General features: G+C 27.5%; 1 protein-coding gene across 1 annotated transcript in view; it reads left to right on the top strand.

Moving 5' to 3' along the window:
* Positions 1 to 20,771: 20,771 nt before the first annotated feature.
* LOC132948112 (3-hydroxy-3-methylglutaryl-coenzyme A reductase) overlaps positions 20,772 to 22,638 on the top strand; it is a 31,238-nt gene continuing 29,371 nt past the window's right edge. The window contains exon 1 of the mRNA XM_061018428.1: positions 20,772 to 20,968. Within this exon, the coding sequence (XP_060874411.1) occupies positions 20,944 to 20,968 (25 nt within the window). The 5' untranslated portion in view covers positions 20,772 to 20,943. The remainder of the gene's footprint in view (positions 20,969 to 22,638) is intronic.

Below are 22,638 nucleotides of genomic sequence, written 5' to 3' on the forward strand. Positions count from 1 at the left end.
TATTGAGGCCGCATCGATTTAGATTAGATATAGATTAGATAGTCGATTCATATATTATGTTTGTTATTCTTTCTACCATAAACCAGTGGCGTCATTTCAGTTTTCAATAGAGGGGGGCAAAGGTTTAGACCGGCCCGAATGGGTAAAAAAAAACCGCAAAAATATTAGTAGTTTATTAAGATATCTTCTTTTTTTTATTTTTGAAAATCTATTAACTGCATTATCTATAAATCAATTTTACCTGATTCATTATAAGTATATAAGTATATATATATTATCTTATATAAGTATATGATATATTTACAAATTAATATTATCTTAAATTATAATATATTTTTTTTTTATTGCTTGATTACCGGCTCAAGTTTTGTCTGTTTATTAACATGTTAGAAATTATTTTCGATACTTTTCGAGCAGTTTGCGGTAATTTTATATTTTTAGTCGCACCACCTAACACCACCCATCTATTTTTTTTAAATCATATTTTGCCCAAATTAAAAGATTAATGTAAACATGCGTCACAAAAAAAATTAATTTTAATTTAGGTACTCAACTAAATTAACACAATACGCAAAATAGTTGAATCATACACGACTGTCGCAAGTTATGAAGTCCGTGATCAATGATAAGAGCGTCAATCGGTTGTTGTTTTTAGAATTTGTAATCATTTTAGATTTTAGAAATTAAACTATACGAGATTATGATACTAATTGTTCATTTTCCTTCACAAAACACACTCACACAAACAAACATACATAAATACATACCCATACATACAATGTGTACGTCCCCGCATACGTCTAAATATATTCCAACTATCAATTAGTAAAAATGTATCATTGTGACAATAATTTCTTAGTACATACTATAATATTTTCTGAAAATATTATAAAATACCCAGACAGCAAATGTTTGACTAAAAATATTATTATAGGCACGTTTTTACGCTAATAAAATATAATAACGGTAAAACGGCAACAACTGGACACCGGCCCATAGGGCTGCTTTTAAAATCAGACAGGGGCAAATGCCCACCTTGCCCCCCCCCAAATGACGCCACTGCCATAAACGGCACAAACCATAAATGTTCGTAGGTAGGTACTTAATAAGACGTACTACTTATAGTTACATTTAAATAGGGATACATAATATTTTTAAATGAATTAAGACATTTTATTTCGACTGTTTGCTGCGGTAAATTAATAATTTACGCGATTGTTGTTCGATGACGACAGCTAGGCGGGCGTGCGGCGCAAGGTAATAGCTGATACCTGCAAGTTGACAATTATTACTTTGTATGTATATAGTATAACAAATCTCTGTCCGAGTGACGTTTCAATCGTCAGTGTAAATCACCAATGCAAATGTTGTTATTGGCTAATACTTGTTACTTTTAAAAGTAAGCACTTATATTTTTTTCAAAAAAACGTGTTGACGTTCTTAGAAATATTTTTTTTTGCATAGGTTTAAAGTCATTAATCATTATACAAAACCACGTTTTTGAAAAAATATTTTATTTTTTAAGTCATTATTTTGCTGAATGACAGCATATTATATTATTAAAAACTTTATAATCCATAGCAGAATAAGTATTTTTCTGAGAATTTCTATGTATGGGTAAAAATTGAATTTCAAACGAGTCGTTAACGAGAAATTAATTATTAGTAAGTTATACGTACGTACCTAAGTACATACTACGTAGGTATAAGTGTATAAACAGTGGCGCCGAATTTTTGTTTATTAAGTCTAACCTCTTTGTTTAAAATGTAGCCGAGTGCTGGAGTTCCATGAGGCCGACGCTGAATGGCTGTTGTTTGCAATAAATTCACACCAGAATATGAATGATTAATTAATGTTTTAATGAAAATAAGGGTTATTTAATGCTTATTTATACAGTTTAGACAATATTATGTGTTATATAATTGGTATACTATATAAATAGCTTCATTATTCAGGTACTTTGTACACGACACAAATCAAATCACTTGTAATAACTCACTACCTATTTAACGTATAACTTAAACATTTTAACTCAGATAAATATAATTTAATAAACGCACAAGTATAAAATAAAAATAATATGATATAATTATATTGTTAATGGTATTAATAAACGAATTAATATCATTAACAGTAATGTTTATGTTGGTGAAAGTTGTTATAAACCAACATTCAGCATTTTTTTCGTTTTTTATAGGGACTTGGCCTCGGCTGCCAGCCATTGGCTTTTGCTAAAATTACATTTTAAATAATATAAAATTGTAATTACCTATTAAATAGTAAATATTATTAAATATTAACTATTAACTATACATTTTATTTTTTAAGTTTAACAGTAATAACTGTAATAAGAACGTTTTATTTGTATTGCACAATAGTGCTGAATTGCTTAAAACTGCATTTGAGTATTTGACCAATACCTTTTTAATTTTTTTTATTTGTTTATATTATATTATAGGACGGATAACACAGAACGCAATAAAATAACGATTTTTTGTTGGGTACTACAATAAGTAAATTTAATGACGTGTACAGTCGTACAGAACAAAATATGTTTAAGGTTACATTTTTAAAGGATCATTTTTTTTTCATGAAATAGGGTTTTGCATTTTATAAAAGGTGAATGTTTAAAATACTTTAAATTAACTGATCGTTTAAAGCTATTGGAAAAAAATAATTATTAACAGTTGACCTGTAGATAATGTATCGAATTTGTGCAGCAGCTATTTATTATAATTAGGTACCTATAATAATATGTTTTCCTGCAATTTTTTATTACATTTGCGCCTTCTTAATAAAGATATAGCGTCTTGGGTGAAACGTGTGCATTCGTGTATATGTAAATGCATCTTATATATTTGCAGGCCGTAAATCATGAATATTTATTGGTAATTACTAATATTACTAATAGTTAATAATCTAAATTATTTAATATTAATCCATTATACTACTAGCTGAATAATTCGCCATTAAATAATAAATTAAAGTACAACCTATGGCATTAGGTAATATTTCTTTTTTTACTTTCAAAAAATATGACTTGCAATGTATATGTAAAGTCAATATCACGTCCTAAGATTTTCAGGTAACCATTTCAAGTTTTTGGCAAACAATTTTTTTTGGACTCCAATTGAATGAAAATTGTATTGTTTGTCATCTTAATATTAACGTGGTTATATGAATTATTGAAATACGTTGTTTTATGGACTGAAATGTATAAATTTTAATTTAAGAATAAACAATTTATATTGCAGAGTTATACAAAAAAAAATTGTGATCGGTATTTTGTATACCTATATGAATCAATGACATATGTAATATTTATGTAATTTCGGTTAGGGTTCCTGTACTCTGTAGGTCCTATATTTTAAAGACTATTGTTAACTTCAGAATAATTTAAGTACGTTGTTATGTAGTATGTAAATATGTACCTATAATATTCTGTGTTAAGGGGTCGATAGATTTATTTCCACATAGTGGCAAACAAATAACATTCGTAAATATTCTTTTTTACTGTGTAGAAAAATGTGTAATGCGTTTAACTAATATTATATGTGTTTTTATATATTATATTTATTAGCTAAGAAGCAGCGCCGGAGGAAGGTTTTGTGGGGCCCGGGGCAGATTTTTTCATGGGCCCAAGACAATTTTTATTCGTAAGGCAAAAACAAATTTCTGGCACGTCCTAGTACTTAGATTCTCGTAAGAAATTGTCCTCTATTTTACATAACTTACCTCAAAATAAATTTTTATGTACACAATTGAACGTATTAAACGTACACTCTTCAATATGACATATGTATTTATTTCTTAAAACATTTAGCAACAAATATTATTTTGCTTATATTATACTCTCTTTTTAATTAACGTAATAACGTAATAGATTTTTCTGAATAATTTAAAAAAGGTGGATAAGTGGATGTCGTTCTGCTGTACAGTAGGTTACAAGTGGGTCACTGTTATTGATGGTGTTAAATTTGAATTCAATGATATAATATCATTGCATGAGAAAAACGATTCTGAGCGAAAACGGTCAGTCAGCCTATGATATTACCAAGTATATTTGATGATATTATTGTGAATAAAGTAATTTATATATAACCTATTTACGTGGAGCCTTGTTTTAAATTTTCAATCCTTAGCCATAAAAGTTAAACAATTTATACATTTTTAACTACAAAATAATTAATACATTATAAATTTGATAAATGTTGTAAAAATTTGAACTTTAAATGCTTATAAAAAAAAATTGCGCCTATGTATTTTTAATATTTTTCAACTACTATTGGAACGATATATCAGGAGCTTTATATTAAATTTTCACGCTTTTTTACCAAACAAAAAAATTTTTATTGATATTTATAGAAAAAAAAAACTAAAAAAATTGAAAACTGACAATGTCCATAAACCGCTCAAAAAGAGTCAAAATATTATCAAAATTGTATGGTGTATAGAAAATGCTTATAGAAAAACGGGAATTTTTACGCAAAATCTGTTTTCGAGAAAATCGATTTTGGTTTTTGGTGTAACTCTAAAACAAATGACCGTATGGATATGAAATTTTGACTGAATGTTAATATTAGCATTTTCTATACACCATACATTTTTGAAAATATTTTCTCTCTTTTTGAGCTGTTTACGGCCATTGTCAGTTTTCAATTTTTTTAGTTTTTTTTTCTATAAATATCAATAAAATTTTATCTGTTGATTAAAAAAGCTTGAAAATTTAATAGAAGGCTCCTAGGTTATTGTTTCAAAGGCAGATGAAAAAAATTAAAAATCCTTAGTCACAGTTTTTAATTATAAGCATTTAAAGTTCAAATTTTGACAAAATACGGAAAAATCACGAAAAATAGCAAATTATTTTGAGTTGAGAATTCATAAAAATTTTTCTTTTTAAATCTAAGATTTGAAAATGTAATATAAGATCACTCATAAATTTGTCTACCTTTATCAAAAAAAAAATGTCTAGAAGAAACTTAAATTAAATTTTTATGAGCGTCTGAAATTTATATTTTTACAACATTTGATATTTACTCGATTTCTCATGTAACAATTTTCTTATTTTATTGTAATTAAAAAACGAATGACTGTAGATACTTTAAAATTTCACTGAATGTTCATATTAGCATTTTCTATACACCATAAAATGTTGAAAATATTTTGACTCTTTTTGAGCTGTTTACGGACATTGTCAGTTTTCAATTTTTTTAGTTTTTTTTTCTATAAATATCAATAAATTTTTATTTGTTGGGTAAAAAAGCGTGAAAATTTAATATAAGGCTCCTGATATATCGTTCTAATAGCAGTTGAAAAATATTAAAAATACATAGGCAAATTTTTTTTTATAAGCATTTAAAGTTCAAATTTTGACAACATTTATCAAATTTATAATTTATTAATTATTTTGTGGTTAAAAATGTATAAAATGTTTAACTTTTATGGCTAAAGATTGAAAATTTAAAACAAGGCTCCGAGTAAATAGGTTACATATAAATTTTTTTTTTTTTTTAGTCATATTTGTTTTTATTTGCACAATCTGTATAAAAATAAAATTACAATAAGCACAATGGAGGGGTAATACAATTATAGGGCATTGGTCATGGTTGGCTTGAAGAAGAAGCTATTCATTAATAGCACTTCATAACGGGATGGTGGACTAGTCGACTAGTAGGTCACGGCACCAGCTACGCTTTAAACGTCGGCCAGGGTCGCCCGGGATTGTTCGGGAGGATAGGTTTTGGATGAGAGGGTTTCGGTGATTTGAAAGTTTAAGGTGGAAACGTTTATATAGGGTTTTGGCAACATTTTTTACTGTCGGAATGAGGAGGTCCCTGTGGAGGGTATCGTTTGTAACATAAAAAGGGGCTTTAGTTATCTGCCTAAGGCATTTGGATTGGAATGTTTGGATTCGATTTATATTGGAGTCTTTGGCTGAACCCCAGAGTTGGATTCCGTAAGACCAGATAGGTTTGAGGAGTACTTTGTACATGAGGATTTTATTGTGTAGTGAGAGATGTTTGGATGATAGGAGGAGGCGAAGTTGTCTTTGACGATTATTTAGTACAAGTCGTTTGTTACGTATGTGGGTAGCCCACGTGAGTCGACGATCTAGGCATAAGCCTAGGTAACGGACATTTTGAGCGGTCGGGAGAGGTTGGTTGTTAAGTGTGATAGGGGGGCAGCTTATTGGTCTGAGAGTGAATGTGCAGTGGATGGATTTGGATTCATTGAGTTTGAGCCCCCATTCTTTGTACCATGTCGAGAGGATGTCAAGGTGGGTTTGGATTCTGCTGGACGCCTCGTGAGGGTCATGGTGAACATATAAATTACTTTATTAACAATAATATCATCAAATATACTTGGTAAAATCATAGGCTGACTGACCGTTTTCGCTCAGAATCGTTTTTCTTATACAATGATATTATATCATTGAATTCAAATTTAACACCATCCATTACAGTGACCCACTTGTAATCTACTGTACAGCAGAGCGACATCCACTTATCCACCTTTTTTTTGATAAAGGTAGACAAACTCACAAACTTATGAGTAATCTGATATTACATTTTCAAATCTTAGATTTAAAAAGAAAAATGTTTATGACTTCTCAACTCAAAATAATTTGCTAATTTTCGTGATTTTTCCGTATTTTGTCAAAATTTGAACTTTAAATGCTTATAAATAAAAACTGTGACTAAGGATTTTTAATTTTTTTCATCTGCCTTTGAAACAATAACCTAGGAGCCTTCTATTCAATTTTCAATCTTTTTTACTCAACAGGTAAAATTTTATTGATATTTATAGAAAAAAAAACTAAAAAAAATGGAAATTGACAATGTCCGTAAACAGCTTAAAATATTTGGAAAATGTTATGGTGTATAGGCAATGCAATTATAAACATTCAGTCAAAATTTCTTGTCCCTACGGATATTTGTTTTAGAGTTACACCAAAAACCAAAATCGATTTTCTCAAAAACAGATTTTGCGTAAAAATTTCCGTTTTCCTTAATTTTTCTTTTGTTTTTCACGTCGCTTTTGAAAACTACTGTGAAATTTTTACTTTTGACCCCCCAAAGTACCAACTAGATTCACTTTCCTATCAGAACAGTTATTGTTGAAGAAAATCCAAGCACTTTTACTGTCCTAAAAGGTGATGACAGACACAAAAATAAAAATAATTTTAAAAAAAAACACACATCATTGTAAAATCAATACATTCATCGTTCCACCCAGAATCTAAAATATAACTTTAAATTAAAGTCATGTTTATACTTCATACATAATATCCTATAACAGAAGTTAAAACTAAAATTAATAATTTTTTTTATTAATAATCACTATTATGTATATAATGATTTTTAACAAAAATAAAAAATAATAATATTAATAGTTGACAGAAATATTTAACTGCCTAAATGTATACTATAGTAACTATAGTTAGCAGTTACTACAGCTAGTCAGCTAGTGTCATAAAAAATATGAGTTCTATGGCATTTATATAATGTATTATTAAATACCTACATTAAAAATTATTAATTATTTGCATTATTTAATTTACATTTTCTAAGTACCTATCTAAAATATTTTCCTAGTTTAATGTATTTCAAATTTTAGTTAGTTTATTAAATGTATAATCTGTCAATCTAATAATTAATCATAGTCATATTTAATTATAAATTTGTCATATTGTGAATTATCATATAGAACAAACAAATAAAACAATTAAATTAACCTCAAAAATAATAGGTGCTTGAAATACTATCATAGGTAGGTACTTATTTGTGAAAATATAGGGCATTACAGATAAAATATAATCTTTAAGAAAAGGGTTTTATAGGTAAATAGTAAATACCTTAATTTAATACTCAAAAATGTTTGTTATTTTTCAATAATACATTGTATATTAGTGATTGAACCTTATTAATATAGTTAATGAACTTATAACTTTATTCGTTCCTATATTTTATAATATTATCATTTTCCGGTAACCGTACATCTTTAGGAAACCCTAGCTCGCATCATTTTAAACTCATCTAATAGATCTCTAAATTAAAATTTTATTTTATGTAGATGGTATAAACATTACTAACTATATATATAGTGTGGCAGTGAAAAGGGTAAATGTTTATTATTTAAACATCGCATACACTAAATGTGTATTTAAGTTCGTTATATCTACCTAAATGGCTAAATTATAAAAAAATAAATAAATGTTATCATTTAACATGTTATCCACAGTCCCTAAAATTGTGTGTACCTACTACAACACACTTTGTGTAGTACGAAATTTAAAAGTGTGTTATTCTAATTAAACCTTTATAATAATATTATGTATAATTTTATATCTACACTTTTTTTTTTATATTTTAAAGGTTTTTGGCCAAACCACATTTTAATTATTATCTACATTCTACACAGACACACAGTTAACAATATTTTGTATTGTTACGTCTCATACTCTTATTATAGTCAGTATTGGGAATCATCTAGATAATTTTATCTAGATAAAATTATTTCTTTAATTATCTCATCTAGATAAATGTAATGGTTATCTGTGGTAATTTATCTAGATAAATAATATAATAATAAGGATATTTTTAAATACTGAAATAGCCAATAATTTACGAGAACCTAGTAGTGATTCCAAATTCTAATATTATTACAGTTAAAATAAGAAATGTTTATTGAAATATTGTCAGTTTTATTTTGTTCTTTTATTTTTATTCAAGTTGTATTAAAAAATTAAATTGTATATTATTTTAGTTTAAAAATAACATTAAGGATTTATTAATTAATAAATATTATCTAATTAGTAATTAGTAATAAACTACATTAATAGTAATATAATTTTTAAAATAATTATCTAATTTTTTATCTAGATAAATGTATAATATCGCTTCGCTCAGAATCTAAAATGTTCCTAAACAGTTCAAAACAAATCAAAATATTTTTAAAATTTTATCGTGTATAGAAAATGCAAATATAAACTAATTATTAACACAAAAAAAAAATAAAAAAAAATTTAAAAAAAACACACATCATTGTAAAATCAATATCGCTTCGCTCAAAATCTAAAACTAAACCAATTTATGAATTATTGAATTTTTCAACAATGACCAAATTATTTTCCAATTTTCCATATGATTTTGCGTATTTGTAAGTGTTTTAACTTGAATTAAATTCTTAGTAAATTGTAACTCAGTCAATTTTTGTTTCAGAGCCATGATAGTTAAATGTCAAAATGAAAAACAAATTGTTCTACCCAAATCTAGCGTTTAAAATACGTGTCGCTATGTAAAAAGTTGCGTATTGCATACTATTTACACTATAAAAAGACTAAACGTTTTCACTTTTGACTCCAACAAAATAAAAAACCAGCATTTTCCACCGGAAGCAATCCTCAGAGTTGAAGATTGAAGTATTTGTACTGTTCCTATTAAGGTGACGTCGGCCACAAAAATTAAACGCATAGCAGTAAAACCTGCAAGACATTTATTGCTCCGCTCCTCAAAATATAAAACGATTTGTACTGATCATAGACCTTATACTTAGTATAAGGTCTATGGTACTGATAAAAGCTTTTTTCAAAAATACTATTTATAATCTTTCTAATTATAGAAAAGAAATATTTTCAAAAACTTTCATCATTTCCTCGACAATTGGTGTCAAATTGTTAATTGTAAAAACAATCACCTCGTAGACTCTTTATATAGAAACAGATTATATAATATACCTAATAAGTAATGACTAATCATTTTATGTATTCATATATATACGCCTAGGCTATTATATTATAAATTATAGATAATAATAGATATAATATGATCGTGATTATATAATGGATATAGTATTATAATTAATAATTCATACTCAAAGCTCACAATATTTTGGTATTATATAACAATTGGTACAGTTATTAATTACAATACTTACATTAATCTAGTTATTTAAATCTGAAATAACTTCCTTATTGTTGATAAAAAAGTTAATAGGTTTATACTATACTATATTACTATTATACTATATTTATATATAGACTATAACGTATAAAGTACTTTATATGCAATCTACTATATCTGATATAGACATTGATACTAGACAATAACATATAGTACATATTAAATACTTTTATAAATTAACTTAATTTCCTTCTTTGTTGCATAACATGAATTATATATCTTATGTAGTTACACAATGATACAAAACTACCATTGTATAATATTATACTTTAAAATTACGCACATTTGCTTTTGAGACGAACGATAATAATTCAATAGATAACTTTCGTTATTCTAATCGTCAAATGAAAATGTTCACCAAGTTTTATATGAGTTACGATAAATAACTGCTACGAAATGTGATTAATTACCTAATTACCCTTGAAATCATAACTACCCATATAAATAGATCAATCCGATTACAAAAAATAAATACGTTCGATGATATTGTATAGATAAATGTTAAAATGTAGGTAGTATATTCAATTTTGTATTAAATCTCTTGATTCTAAGACTTAGCCATATAGATTATTAATTACGTTATATATAAGTTCTTACTATACCACTATATTAATAGTATTTTAATTCATTTTTAGTCTTTAGATTCCAAACGTAGGCAGAGGCGGTTTGACATTTTTCAGTCGTTGGTTCAAGAATAGTTAATACTACCCACCTACCTACCAAAAAGTTATATTAGGTACAAAAACTTACCTAAAAAGGTTACTTCCAACTGTATCAAAGAAAATCGTGTACACACTCAGATGCTGCACATTGCATAGCAATCAACAACTACTGTTAAATTCAAATATTTTGCGCTACACCATATGATACATATTGTATTGCATTTTTCTACTCATTTTGTATAAATGAGCGTAGGCGTAATCCTTTTACAAATCATATTGCATATTAAATGCACCATCATAATAGCTTGTCGAATTTTGCCTCCAATTTAAGTTATATTTGTCACATACTATACAAAATAAGTTATAACTACATCTCATTTCCAGTTGAAATTACAGTTTCATCAACACAAATTAATCACTCTTTTATGAACACACCATTTGTTAACACTTATACATAAAAGAAAATTGATCGAGCTTTGACACATAAGTTGTTGAATTCAGTATAAGTGAATACATTTCAGCCAATTTCACATTATACAGAGTAAGTTCAGTAATAATGATATTATTATAATTCATTTCTAGTAGGTACAAAATTGTTTGCGATTTTCGAATAACAAAATAATGTCACATTGTCTCATACTTTATGCGACAATTTTTAGATTCTGCGGAGTGATGAATGTATTGATTTTACAATGATTTGTGTGTTTTTGTTAGTGTCTGTAAGGTTAGGCTCCTAATATATTGTTTCAAAGACAGATACAAAATATTAAAAATTCATAGTCACAATTCCATAGTCAATAATTTTGAGTTAGAAATTCCTAAAATTTTTTCTTTTTAAATCTAAGAATTAAAAAAGTAATATAAATTTCTCATAAGTTTGACTACTTTTATCAAAAAAAAAAAAAAATGTCTAAAAGTATGTCAAATTAAATTTTTATGAGCGTTTGTAGTTCATATTATTACAACATTGGATATTCACTCGATTTCTCATGCAACGATTTTCTTATTTTGTTGTAATTCAAAAATGAATAACTGCAGATACATGAACATTTTACTGAATGTCTATATTTTTATTTTCCATACACCATAAAATGTTGAAAATATTTTGACTCGTTTTGAGCTATTCACGGACAATTTTAAATTTTTTATTTTTTTTCTTATGAATATCAATAAAGTTTAATTTGTTGGGTCAAAATGCTTGAAAATGTAATACAAGGCTCCTGATATATTTTTACAGTAGCAGTTAAAAAAGATTCAAAATATATAGGCACAATTTTTTTTATAAGCATTCAATGTTTGAACTTTGACGAAACTTAGCAAATTGAGTATTTACATTTGTAAATAGTAAGTATTTAGTAGTTAAAAATTTATAAAATGTTCAACTTTTATAGCTAAGGATTAAAACAAAGTTCCACCTAAGTAATTAATTCTGTTACCAAAAAATCTAAAAAATACATAAACACAGTTTTTTTTTATAGTTATTTTAAGTTCAAATTTGAATGAAATTACATATTAAAAAACCAAGAATAACCATTTTAGTTATTTTGTTGTAATTTTATAATATTAATTCAGCCGGCTATCGTATTAATAATAAGAAATAACATTTAACAATATAAATATGATGTAAGATATCTGTAAAAGCTTTTACTTTTTAATATGTTGATTCTCCTGTTTGAGATCATCCAGTGAACTCTGCTAATAAAGTATAAAAAGCAAGATAAAACAGATACATTGGTACGTATTAATAAAAAATAATAATAAATAATATGTATGAGTTTTTATAAAATATATTATGGGATATAAACGTTTGTTTTTTTGCACCTGGGGTGATGAATATAAAATATACACATCAACCCCCACCAGTGGCGTACGCAGGGGGGCTAACAGGCTGAAGCCCCCTAATGCCCGTATTATTATTACTTTAAAAAAAAAATATATTTATCAAGTTTCAACTGTCAACTACAGTAAGCAAGACGTAAATTTCATATACGTCTTACCTGCAGAATGAATTCATTTTTGAAAAAAAACATTGTCTTTGCACACCAATTTTCCTAAAATTATCTGTAATTTTTCGGTAAAAGTATGAACTACTTGTACGAAAAACCTTGTATTAAATTTTCTAGTCTTAGCTTATACAAATTTAATATTTTATAAGTTTTGAGCTACAAATTAATCGTGGTTTTGACGAAATTTGAACTTTAAATGGGTGCTTATAAAAGATAACCACGATGCCTATGTATAGTAAATATTTTAGCTATAATAAAAACTTACGTATTACATTTTTAAGCTTTTTCACCGGATAAATAATTTTTTATTGACATTTATAGAAAAAAAAATTTAATTTAATTTAATTTAATTAATCAAATACAATCCAAGTGAGGACGGTATAACCAAGCTGGTTAGTGGTTACCAAACAGTTTTAATAAATTTTCATTTTTTTTTCTACAATTATTTTAAGAAGCACTGAGCATTTTTAATTTCGACCTTCTAAAAGTACCAACTAGATCCAATTTGCTTCCAAAAACATACATCAGGCATCGAAGTCTATGATCAAAGCATTTTTTCTACCAGAAAAGTTGAGAAGTTACAAACATTTTAAAATACCTCAAATAAACGTCTGAAATTATTAGACTGGACAAAATAAAAATAAAATTGTAACTAATTTTCAAGCCACCCCCCCCCCCCATTGAAAAATCCTGCGTACGCCACTAACCCCCACAAAATAGTCCTATTGACATGCCACTGAATGAATATGATTTAAAATAAATGATGATTAGAGAAGGTATTAGGCTTAGATCATAATATACTACCGATATGATATATTATATTATGAGGTATTAGGAATTAGGTATTATAAGTAACTTTGTATCAGTAATCCTTATCGTGATTTACCAAGAGCTCATAAATAAATGCAAATATAAATACAGACACACAGTTAACATTTAAATTATAATTGCCTGATAGTATTGACCTTATTATACAATTAATAACATAATAACATATTAGCATGGTATATTAAATACTCTGAATCAATATATATTATTCATATTAAGAGGACGCTACACCGAAAACGAAACATAAGGAACGACCAAAAGGGTGCGCTTTTACGTGTTTTAATTTACATGAAATATGTGGTTAAAAAATGTAAATTTTCAAATTTTGACATAAAAAAAATAAAAATAAATGTTTATGACAAAAACTTAACGCTCGGACCCAGTAAATATTCCCTTCTTTCATAATCTGTAACATTTTGTTTATAGAATTAATACAAAGGAATCTGTACGTATACAGCATGTACATGGTACGTGTTTTATTACATATAAAATGGGTGTATAGCGTTCTCTTAATAAATATGTATGCCAGTTAGTATAGATGTATATTCTAATAATAAATTATAATTAATAACAAGTATTTTATATTATGACTTAAGGTTAAGAGTTAATACTTAAAAGTTATCAATTTCTATGATCGATTTATAAGTAATTAGTGTTTTTCGAAAACTAATTGTTATTCTACATAATATTTTTGATTTCTATAAAGTATGTTTATAATATGAGAACCTAAGATACATTTTGCATGAAATCAATAGTAATACTCTTGAGATAACACTTTTAAAAAGTTAATTAAATAATTGCATTGCAATTTAAATAATAATAATTTTTTTTTCTATTAAAAATGTTGTCGGTAGGTACTTAAGAGTAGGTACATTTTACGCGCATGTGTTTTCTCCGCGTCTTACACTCTTACTAACGCATATCATATTTCATAGGTACCAACAATAAAATTTTAAATTTTAAAATTAAAATATAAGGTGGGCAAGTGGTTGTCACTCTGCTGTACAGTAGGTGACAAGTGGGTCACTGTAATAGATCACCCAGAATCTAAAAGTACAGATAATAATTATTAATCAGATTCTTATCTTTGAATTTGATAAAGGGTCAACCTAACCTATAGGCTATAACAAAGTAAAACGGGGGATAGGGGATTCTTCTGAACGTTAAATTGTCTGTAATTGTATGCGTTAATAAAATGAAGATATCACATGCGAGAATAACGTCCTGTTAATCATTTTTAGATTTCATATTTTTCAAAAAGAAACTGTTTGCACCTATTGCAGTTTATTTTAGGAATATTCTTTCATACATTTATATTATATAATTATTTTGATTGTACGAGGTACAATACCACGTGTCATGTGTATTTCAGATACGGTCCGTCGGACGGTATGATTTTACGATGTCACGTGGAAATGCTACTTCATTGACATCATAAATTGTCCAACAATAATTTTTAGACTTTTTATGCTCTATATTTTCAAACAATAAAAAAATCAGATTTTATTAGTTATATAGTCCTGGAGTGCACTAAAAAGTGGTAAAAATTAATTTTGGTTTTATCTTTATACAAACACTTATTAGGCACTTAATAGCTAGGTATAAGTTTATAACAAGTTATTTGAGAGTTCCTAGTAGATCATTGAAGGTCCTGCATCCTGCTATACAATATTAGTTTGAAATTTCCGAAATAGTTGATATTTTTAAACATTTTTTGACCATTTTTAGTGAATAATATAAAATTAAAAAATGAATTATATGATTTTCTTCTACTTAGAATTACTAATTAATTAGATATTATTCCAAAAAAAACATTCATTATATAATGATGCCAACCATATATGAATCTAATAGGTACCTATATACCTACCTACCTATTTCACTTATATGAGAACGTTGAAAACAATAATCGAATCTATGTTGAGTCAATAATATGTTATTATAATTTGTAATTTATATCCGATATAGGTACGCAGTTATGAAATAATAATATTAATTGTATTTATTTTTTTCATCAGGTGGCACTCTATGAGAGCCTTCCTATTTCGACCGTAGTGTTATGAATTTAATTAGCTATATCAAACTTAATTATTAGACTATAATATTATATTGATTGTAAATATATTTTTCTTTAATACCAATATAATTTTATAAAACTGTCTTTGTTGACTGTTGTCATAACGTTATAATGATTTTATAATTATTATTTATAAATTTATTATATTATACATTTATACCTATACTTGTTATTGAAAAATTACAAATTAACCATATTATTATGAAACGCCAGCTTGCTAATATATAAGCTATTTTAATAATCATAATACATAGGTAATGACTAGGTACTAATGAGTCATTTTTATAAAAGCCTTGAGTATATATGGTCCGGATATATACAGGGGTGGACTTACCATTTTTCCGCCCCTAGGCATTACACATGTTTAATCTTTAATATTATAATTGATGTTTTCTTGTAGGTAGCCCAGGTAGGTACTGATTAAAGTGGTGAGCACTCTAGTCTCTATAATCTGTAATTTATTGATTAGCAGATTTCTGAGCAGTATGCACTATGCAGGTAGGAGACGGACGACGGTACCGTCGTCGCAATGTTTATTATTATTAATTACTTTATCAAGTCATCTGATTACCAGAATTAATTCCAGTATTCTAAGAATAAACTAGTTAGGTGGCCGCGCGCCCGCGCACACTTATTGTGGTACTGGGTACGGGGTGAGGCGGGTCATTCCAGTTAATATCAAATAATTTACTTGCTAAGGACTGTGCGAGCTGTCCCCCACTTAACTAGTAGAGCGGCTATATCCCATGTACCCGGCGTCCCGAGGCAGTATATTTGACTGCCTTGGCTGGCGTTTTGGGCATGCGCCATTCACATTATTGTAGGTGTTTACGCCGCACACCCCGTAAACCATCTCCCATGAATTAACATAGGCAACTGCCTCGTCGAGTGTCGATGTCGAACCTCTAGCGGTGGCGTTATGGTGCGGCGCGCACCGGTCGCAGGGTTAAACTCAAACGGCAAGGTTATTATAGCTTATAAATTAAAACGTTACTGCGACGTGACTACGTGAGCCATTCTCCAATTTCATGCAAGTTGTATATGAAAAAAAATTAATATAAAATATAAATTTAGGTAAATATATATAATTATGAAATTATAAAAAAACTAAATAGTGAAAATTAACTAAAAAATTGCGCCCTAGGCGCGTGCCTTGGTGGCCTATGGGTAAATCTGCCCCTGAGTATATAGGTACATAGTATATTCCGGACGTTCCCACTCGCCAAGTTATTTGTTTTATACACCATGTATTAAAAACAAATAGAAATCTTAAATTTTATATCATAAACATTTTATCATTTTCATAACGGAAATTAAATTTTTTTAAATATATTTTTATTTCGTATTTAGGAAAATTGTAATAATTTAAATTCAGTTGAATTAGAAAATATGATTTTGTGATATGTTTGCAATTTTCCATTGATAAAAATTAAAAAATGTGTAGGTATACATACAATAAATACTAAAATTAATAAAAAAAATAAAACATGTGACAAAAACATAAATATTAAATAACCAGTTATAATCACTAACATTTAAAATATGTAAGAGATTCGTACCTCTCTAATAAAATTTTTTGAATAAAATGGATCGACATTCAAAACTATTTAAATCATAGCCCTAGACTATAATGACATTCGCTGGAAAGTATAAATAAACGAACCTGTACAGTATACATATAATATCAATTAATACCTACCTACGTTGAGTCTAGGTCAGGCTAATGGCTACGATTACCTATCTATTTAACGACACCGAAAAAAACATATATTTTAATATCTGAATATGTAAATAATAAGTATTTATTATTTGAATTGATCGTAATAATAATTGTACAAAGTCAATCCCCTTAACCACCCTTGTACCTCATGAACATATTTATTTATTGATCAGTTATCACATTTACTACAAAAGAGGCTGAGGTAACCGTACGAAAAAATTGTTAAATTTAAATAATTTTTTGTCGCGCCTGTACCGAAAGTTTAGTTTTCGATGACGGTTGAAGCTTTGCCTCTTGTACATACATTCGTGGCCGTGATAAGCTGCTCATTTCCAGTCCATTATAATATCTTAGTCCGTGGAACAAACAGACACTAAAATCTATACTACGGTCCTCATCTTAGATCATATACAATGGATAGAGCTATGTATGTATTTCTCGTAACCGAGCTGTGTCCAACATAACCCTCCACTATCCATTTAATTTCAAGGTACAACGAGTTATTGCGCATGCGTTGCGCCTATGCCGCTTTACATTCCATCCCCACCACCCATTTGATTTCAAGGTACAACGAGTTATTACGCATGCGTCTCGCCAACAATCACTATAAAATAACTAATAAGTGGGGGGTTATGGTTATTTTTTTTTTATTTTAGATTCTGAGCAAAGCGATGAATGTATTGATTTTACAATGATATGTGTTTTTTTTTTTATTTTTTTTTTTTTTGTGTCTGTCATCACCTTTTAGGACAGTAAAAATGCTTGGATTTTCTTCAACAGTAACTTTTCTGATAGGAAAGTGAATCTAGTTGGTACTTTGGGGGGTCAAAAGTAAAAATTTCCCAGTAGTTTTCAAAAGCGACGTGAAAAACAAAAGAAAAATTAAGGAAAACGGGAATTTTTACGCAAAATCTGTTTTTGAGAAAATCGATTTTGGTTTTTGGTGTAACTCTAAAACAAATATCCGTAGGGACAAGAAATTTTGACTGAATGTTTATAATTGCATTGCCTATACACCATAACATTTTCCAAATATTTTAAGCTGTTTACGGACATTGTCAATTTCCATTTTTTTTAGTTTTTTTTTCTATAAATATCAATAAAATTTTACCTGTTGAGTAAAAAAGCTTGAAAATTGAATAGAAGGCTCCTAGGTTATTGTTTCAAAGGCAGATGAAAAAAATTAAAAATCCTTAGTCACAGTTTTTATTTATAAGCATTTAAAGTTCAAATTTTGACAAAATACGGAAAAATCACGAAAAATAGCAAAATATTTTGAGTTGAGAATTCATAAAAAATTTTCTTTTTAAATCTAAGATTTGAAAATGTAATATAAGATTACTCATAAGTTTGTCTACCTTTATCAAAAAAAAAATGTCTAGAAGAAACTTAAATTAAATTTTTATGAGCGTCTGAAATTTATATTTTTACAACATTTGATATTTACTCGATTTCTCATGTAACAATTTTCTTATTTTATTGTAATTAAAAAATGAATGACTGTAGATACTTGAAAATTTCACTGAATGTTTATATTAGCATTTTCTATACACCATACAATTTTTAAAATATTTTGACTCTTTTTGAGCTGTTTACGGACATTGTCAGTTTTCAATTTTTTTAGTTTTTTTATCTATAAATATCAATAAAATTTTATCTGGTGAATCACGAAAATTAGCAAATTATTTTGAGTTGAGAATTCATAAAAATTTTTCTTTTTAAATCTAAGATTTGAAAATGTAATTTAAGATTACTCAAAAGTTTGTCAACCTTTATCAAAAAAAAATGTCAACAAGAAACTTAAATTAAATTTTTATGAGCGTCTGAAATTTATATTTTTACATTTGATATTCACTCGATTTCTCATGTAACAATTTTCTTATTTTATTGTAATTAAAAAACGAATGACTGTAGATACTTGAAAATTTCACTGAATGTTTATATTAGAATTTTCTATACACCATAAAATTTTGAAAATATTTTGACTTTTTGAGCTGTTTACGGACATTGTCAGTTTTCAATTTTTTTAGTTTTTTTTTCTATAAATATCAATAAAATTTTATTTGTTGGGTAAAAATGCGTGAAAATTTAATGCAAGGCTCCTGATATATTGTATATTGTTTTTCCAAAAATGTATCGTACCGAGTTAATTTCCATCGGCTTTATCTTAAAACTGGTCTAGAAATTCCATATTATATATTTTATTTAGTCATGAATACAAGTTTTGAAGTTTATACAACGTACCTAATACATGAATATAATATCACATTATTACAATAATACCAAAAAAAAAGGTATGATCGTAACGTAACTTCTCGGCTCTCGCGTATTTATCCACAGATACCTGTTGTACCTATGGATAATTATGCGAGGAGTTGCATCGCGCTTGCGCACATCGATCACCTAATTCGGTGACTCGACGGCAACAAAATCATACCACAGAATATAACAATCAGAATGGACACTGATAAAAATTTATACAGGCAGCATACTAGGACGAAGGCTTGAGTCAGTCACTGCAGGTCCGCAGTAGGGCCAGTTCATTTAACAGTTTGACCATTAATACACGAAAAATAAATATGGCATACTTTTATACGATAAAATATACTATTTTAATTTAATTGCTTTAAAACAATGAGTTAACTCTTCACCGGACATCCGGACACAACTAATAGTTAATACTAGTATTGGAGTAAAGTAGTATTAAAAATACTTTTAAAATACTAGTATAAAAATGCCCTTTGCGATTACTCACTAAGTATTTGAATACAAATACAAATATTTAATACAATATTATAAATACAATTTTTTTTTATTTTTAGGTACCTTAATTATGTTACTACTTACCATAGATTTTAAAAAAATTGAAATAAAATAACATGTCCGAGTATGTGAATACATGTTCAGGTATTTCATTCATATTGATTCAATTAAATTACAAAAATAAATAAAAAGTGGTATTAACTATTAATATAGAATTATTTTTAAAAATTCCGATACGTTAATATAATAGAGATAACAATAAAACGTGGTATCATGGCAAATTCAGTGCTACTAAAAATGAAAACGTTAAGATTTCATATTTTCCCAGATCATGCCCCTACTGCGGACCTGCAGTGGTTGATTCTCTATTATCAGCCCGCCGCCGAGAAGTGTCCTACCCCTGATCATACGCTGTAGCTACGTCATCCATAGTATAATATGATCTAAGAGAACAACACAATTACGTACCTACTTATCAATGTTCGTAATATCATGTATGTATAACTAGCCAACTTGCCAACTACTAAGTACCAACATATTGTACATATTTTGTACCTACTAAAATATTTTTAATAAAAAAGTTTTTTGATTTAAACATTTTCTTTTTTTTTTTTCGGTGGAAACGATATTTGGTCTGATTTGTGATTCTCAATTCGTGTGTTCTTTGGGGTACCTCGAGCTTATCTATGTAGTGCACAATGTTATCTGATAACCAAAAAGTCACCTGATAAAGTGATAAGATATTGATTTAATATTTTACTCCAATTTTCTGTATTTAAATTCGGTCAAACTCTATTAACTTCGAATTTTATGTTACATTTGTTAGTTGTTACTATAATATTAAATATTTAATAAAGTGGTTTTTAATTTACAAACATAATCTTATAAAAAATTATGTGAATATTTGTAATGCCAATTATATGCAATGGAATCAATCGGAACACGAAATCGTAAGTTGTATTTTGATAGTATAATATACTTTATATAATTTTACACAAATGCTTTAACGCTATTGTCTGTTACGAGTCATACTATCATATAAATGTATTATAATTTTATAACTTCCTCATTTATTGATATAGATTAATATTTTAGGTTAGCCTTAGCACATTTTTTGTAGCTGTAGGTATGCTTATTAAACAATAGGTAGTTATGTACTTATATTATACAGTTCTTTATCGCTATAAAGCAGTTTTGTATTTATAATATTTTTATTAGATAGTCATATGCATTCATTTGCAAATGGAACGTTGAGTCGGTTTTAGACTTTTCATTTAACTATATTCTATTTAGAATAAGAGTATAGCAAACGCGGATAGAAATACATAGAGTTCTCTCATGTATCCACATTACTGGCGCAGCCAGCACTACTGACTGCCACTTACCATTCAATCTCGTATATGCGCTAACTGGTGAACTCCTATTCTAAATAGAATATAGATTATAGATCCCTATTTTTTTTTTAAAGTTTGAAGTAAGTAGCACTAAACTATTGATTTATTTACTCTTTTTAAATATCATTTTTGGGGCTGTATAATTAACAAAATTATTTCTCAAGTATTATATTGATCCTTTATTCCGTAAACTAAACCTGGTACAATTTTATATCAGCCTGCAGGCTGAACATTTGAGAACATTTCATTTTACTTGTTATTATTAGATTATCAGAGTAGAATACTGGGCCTCATCACTCCCACTTCCCTGCATAGTTTACACATTTTTAAGAATATCTGTTAATCTTTGGAAATTTCCCAAAATGTCTTAATAAATATATGAATATATTTATTCTTTGAAATAGTGAACAATTATGCTGAGATATACCTACTTAATTATAATTTTGTTCTATTAAATTATTTAAGCTATTAGATTTACATTTTAACTAAGTCCCTAATTGTTTAGTTATTTTTAATTTTATTAATTTTACGTATCTAAAATTACTGATTACACAGCTTCAAATACATTATATTACATGAAGATGTCTATTTAGTGTTATTTAAATTAATATTATCTAATATATTAAGGCACCTGGTGCCAATGTAATTTTTTACATAAAAATACGCTCTACGGGAATAAGATCCTGTTACGTAGAATCAACCAAATTTAATAAATTTTTCTTCAACTATTAGAGGGTAATATTCTACAGGCCGTATTGAACTCCGCTTTTCAATATTTTAATCTCAAACTTTATAATATATCTTCAAAAATAATACAATTTTTAAGATTTTTATATAAATTATATTATACCATTATTTGAAATAAAATAAAAAATCAGATTTTGATGCGGCCTGTAAGAATTTTTCTTTTGTCAGATAAAAAATAGTTATTAAAATCCAACAATTCTACAAGGACTGAGAATTATTCCCGTGAAGTCATTTATTTTGATACAATACATCCTATCGACCCCTCCCCCCCCCTAAATTGGTATCAAGTAGTAGATTAGTAGAAAAGTATTATAATTAAGGTGGCAACTAAAATATAAAATTAAATAAAATTGCAGAAAATTTGAAAAACTGGCACCTAGCCCCTTAATAGAAATAAGTAAAAACGCCTAAGTATCAGAATAATATAATACCTCCAGTTTTTAAGTACTTAAATATATTTTCTTTTAAAAATATTTTAT

Source organism: Metopolophium dirhodum, chromosome 7 (assembly GCF_019925205.1).
Source record: "Metopolophium dirhodum isolate CAU chromosome 7, ASM1992520v1, whole genome shotgun sequence".
NCBI lineage: Eukaryota > Metazoa > Arthropoda > Insecta > Hemiptera > Aphididae > Metopolophium > Metopolophium dirhodum.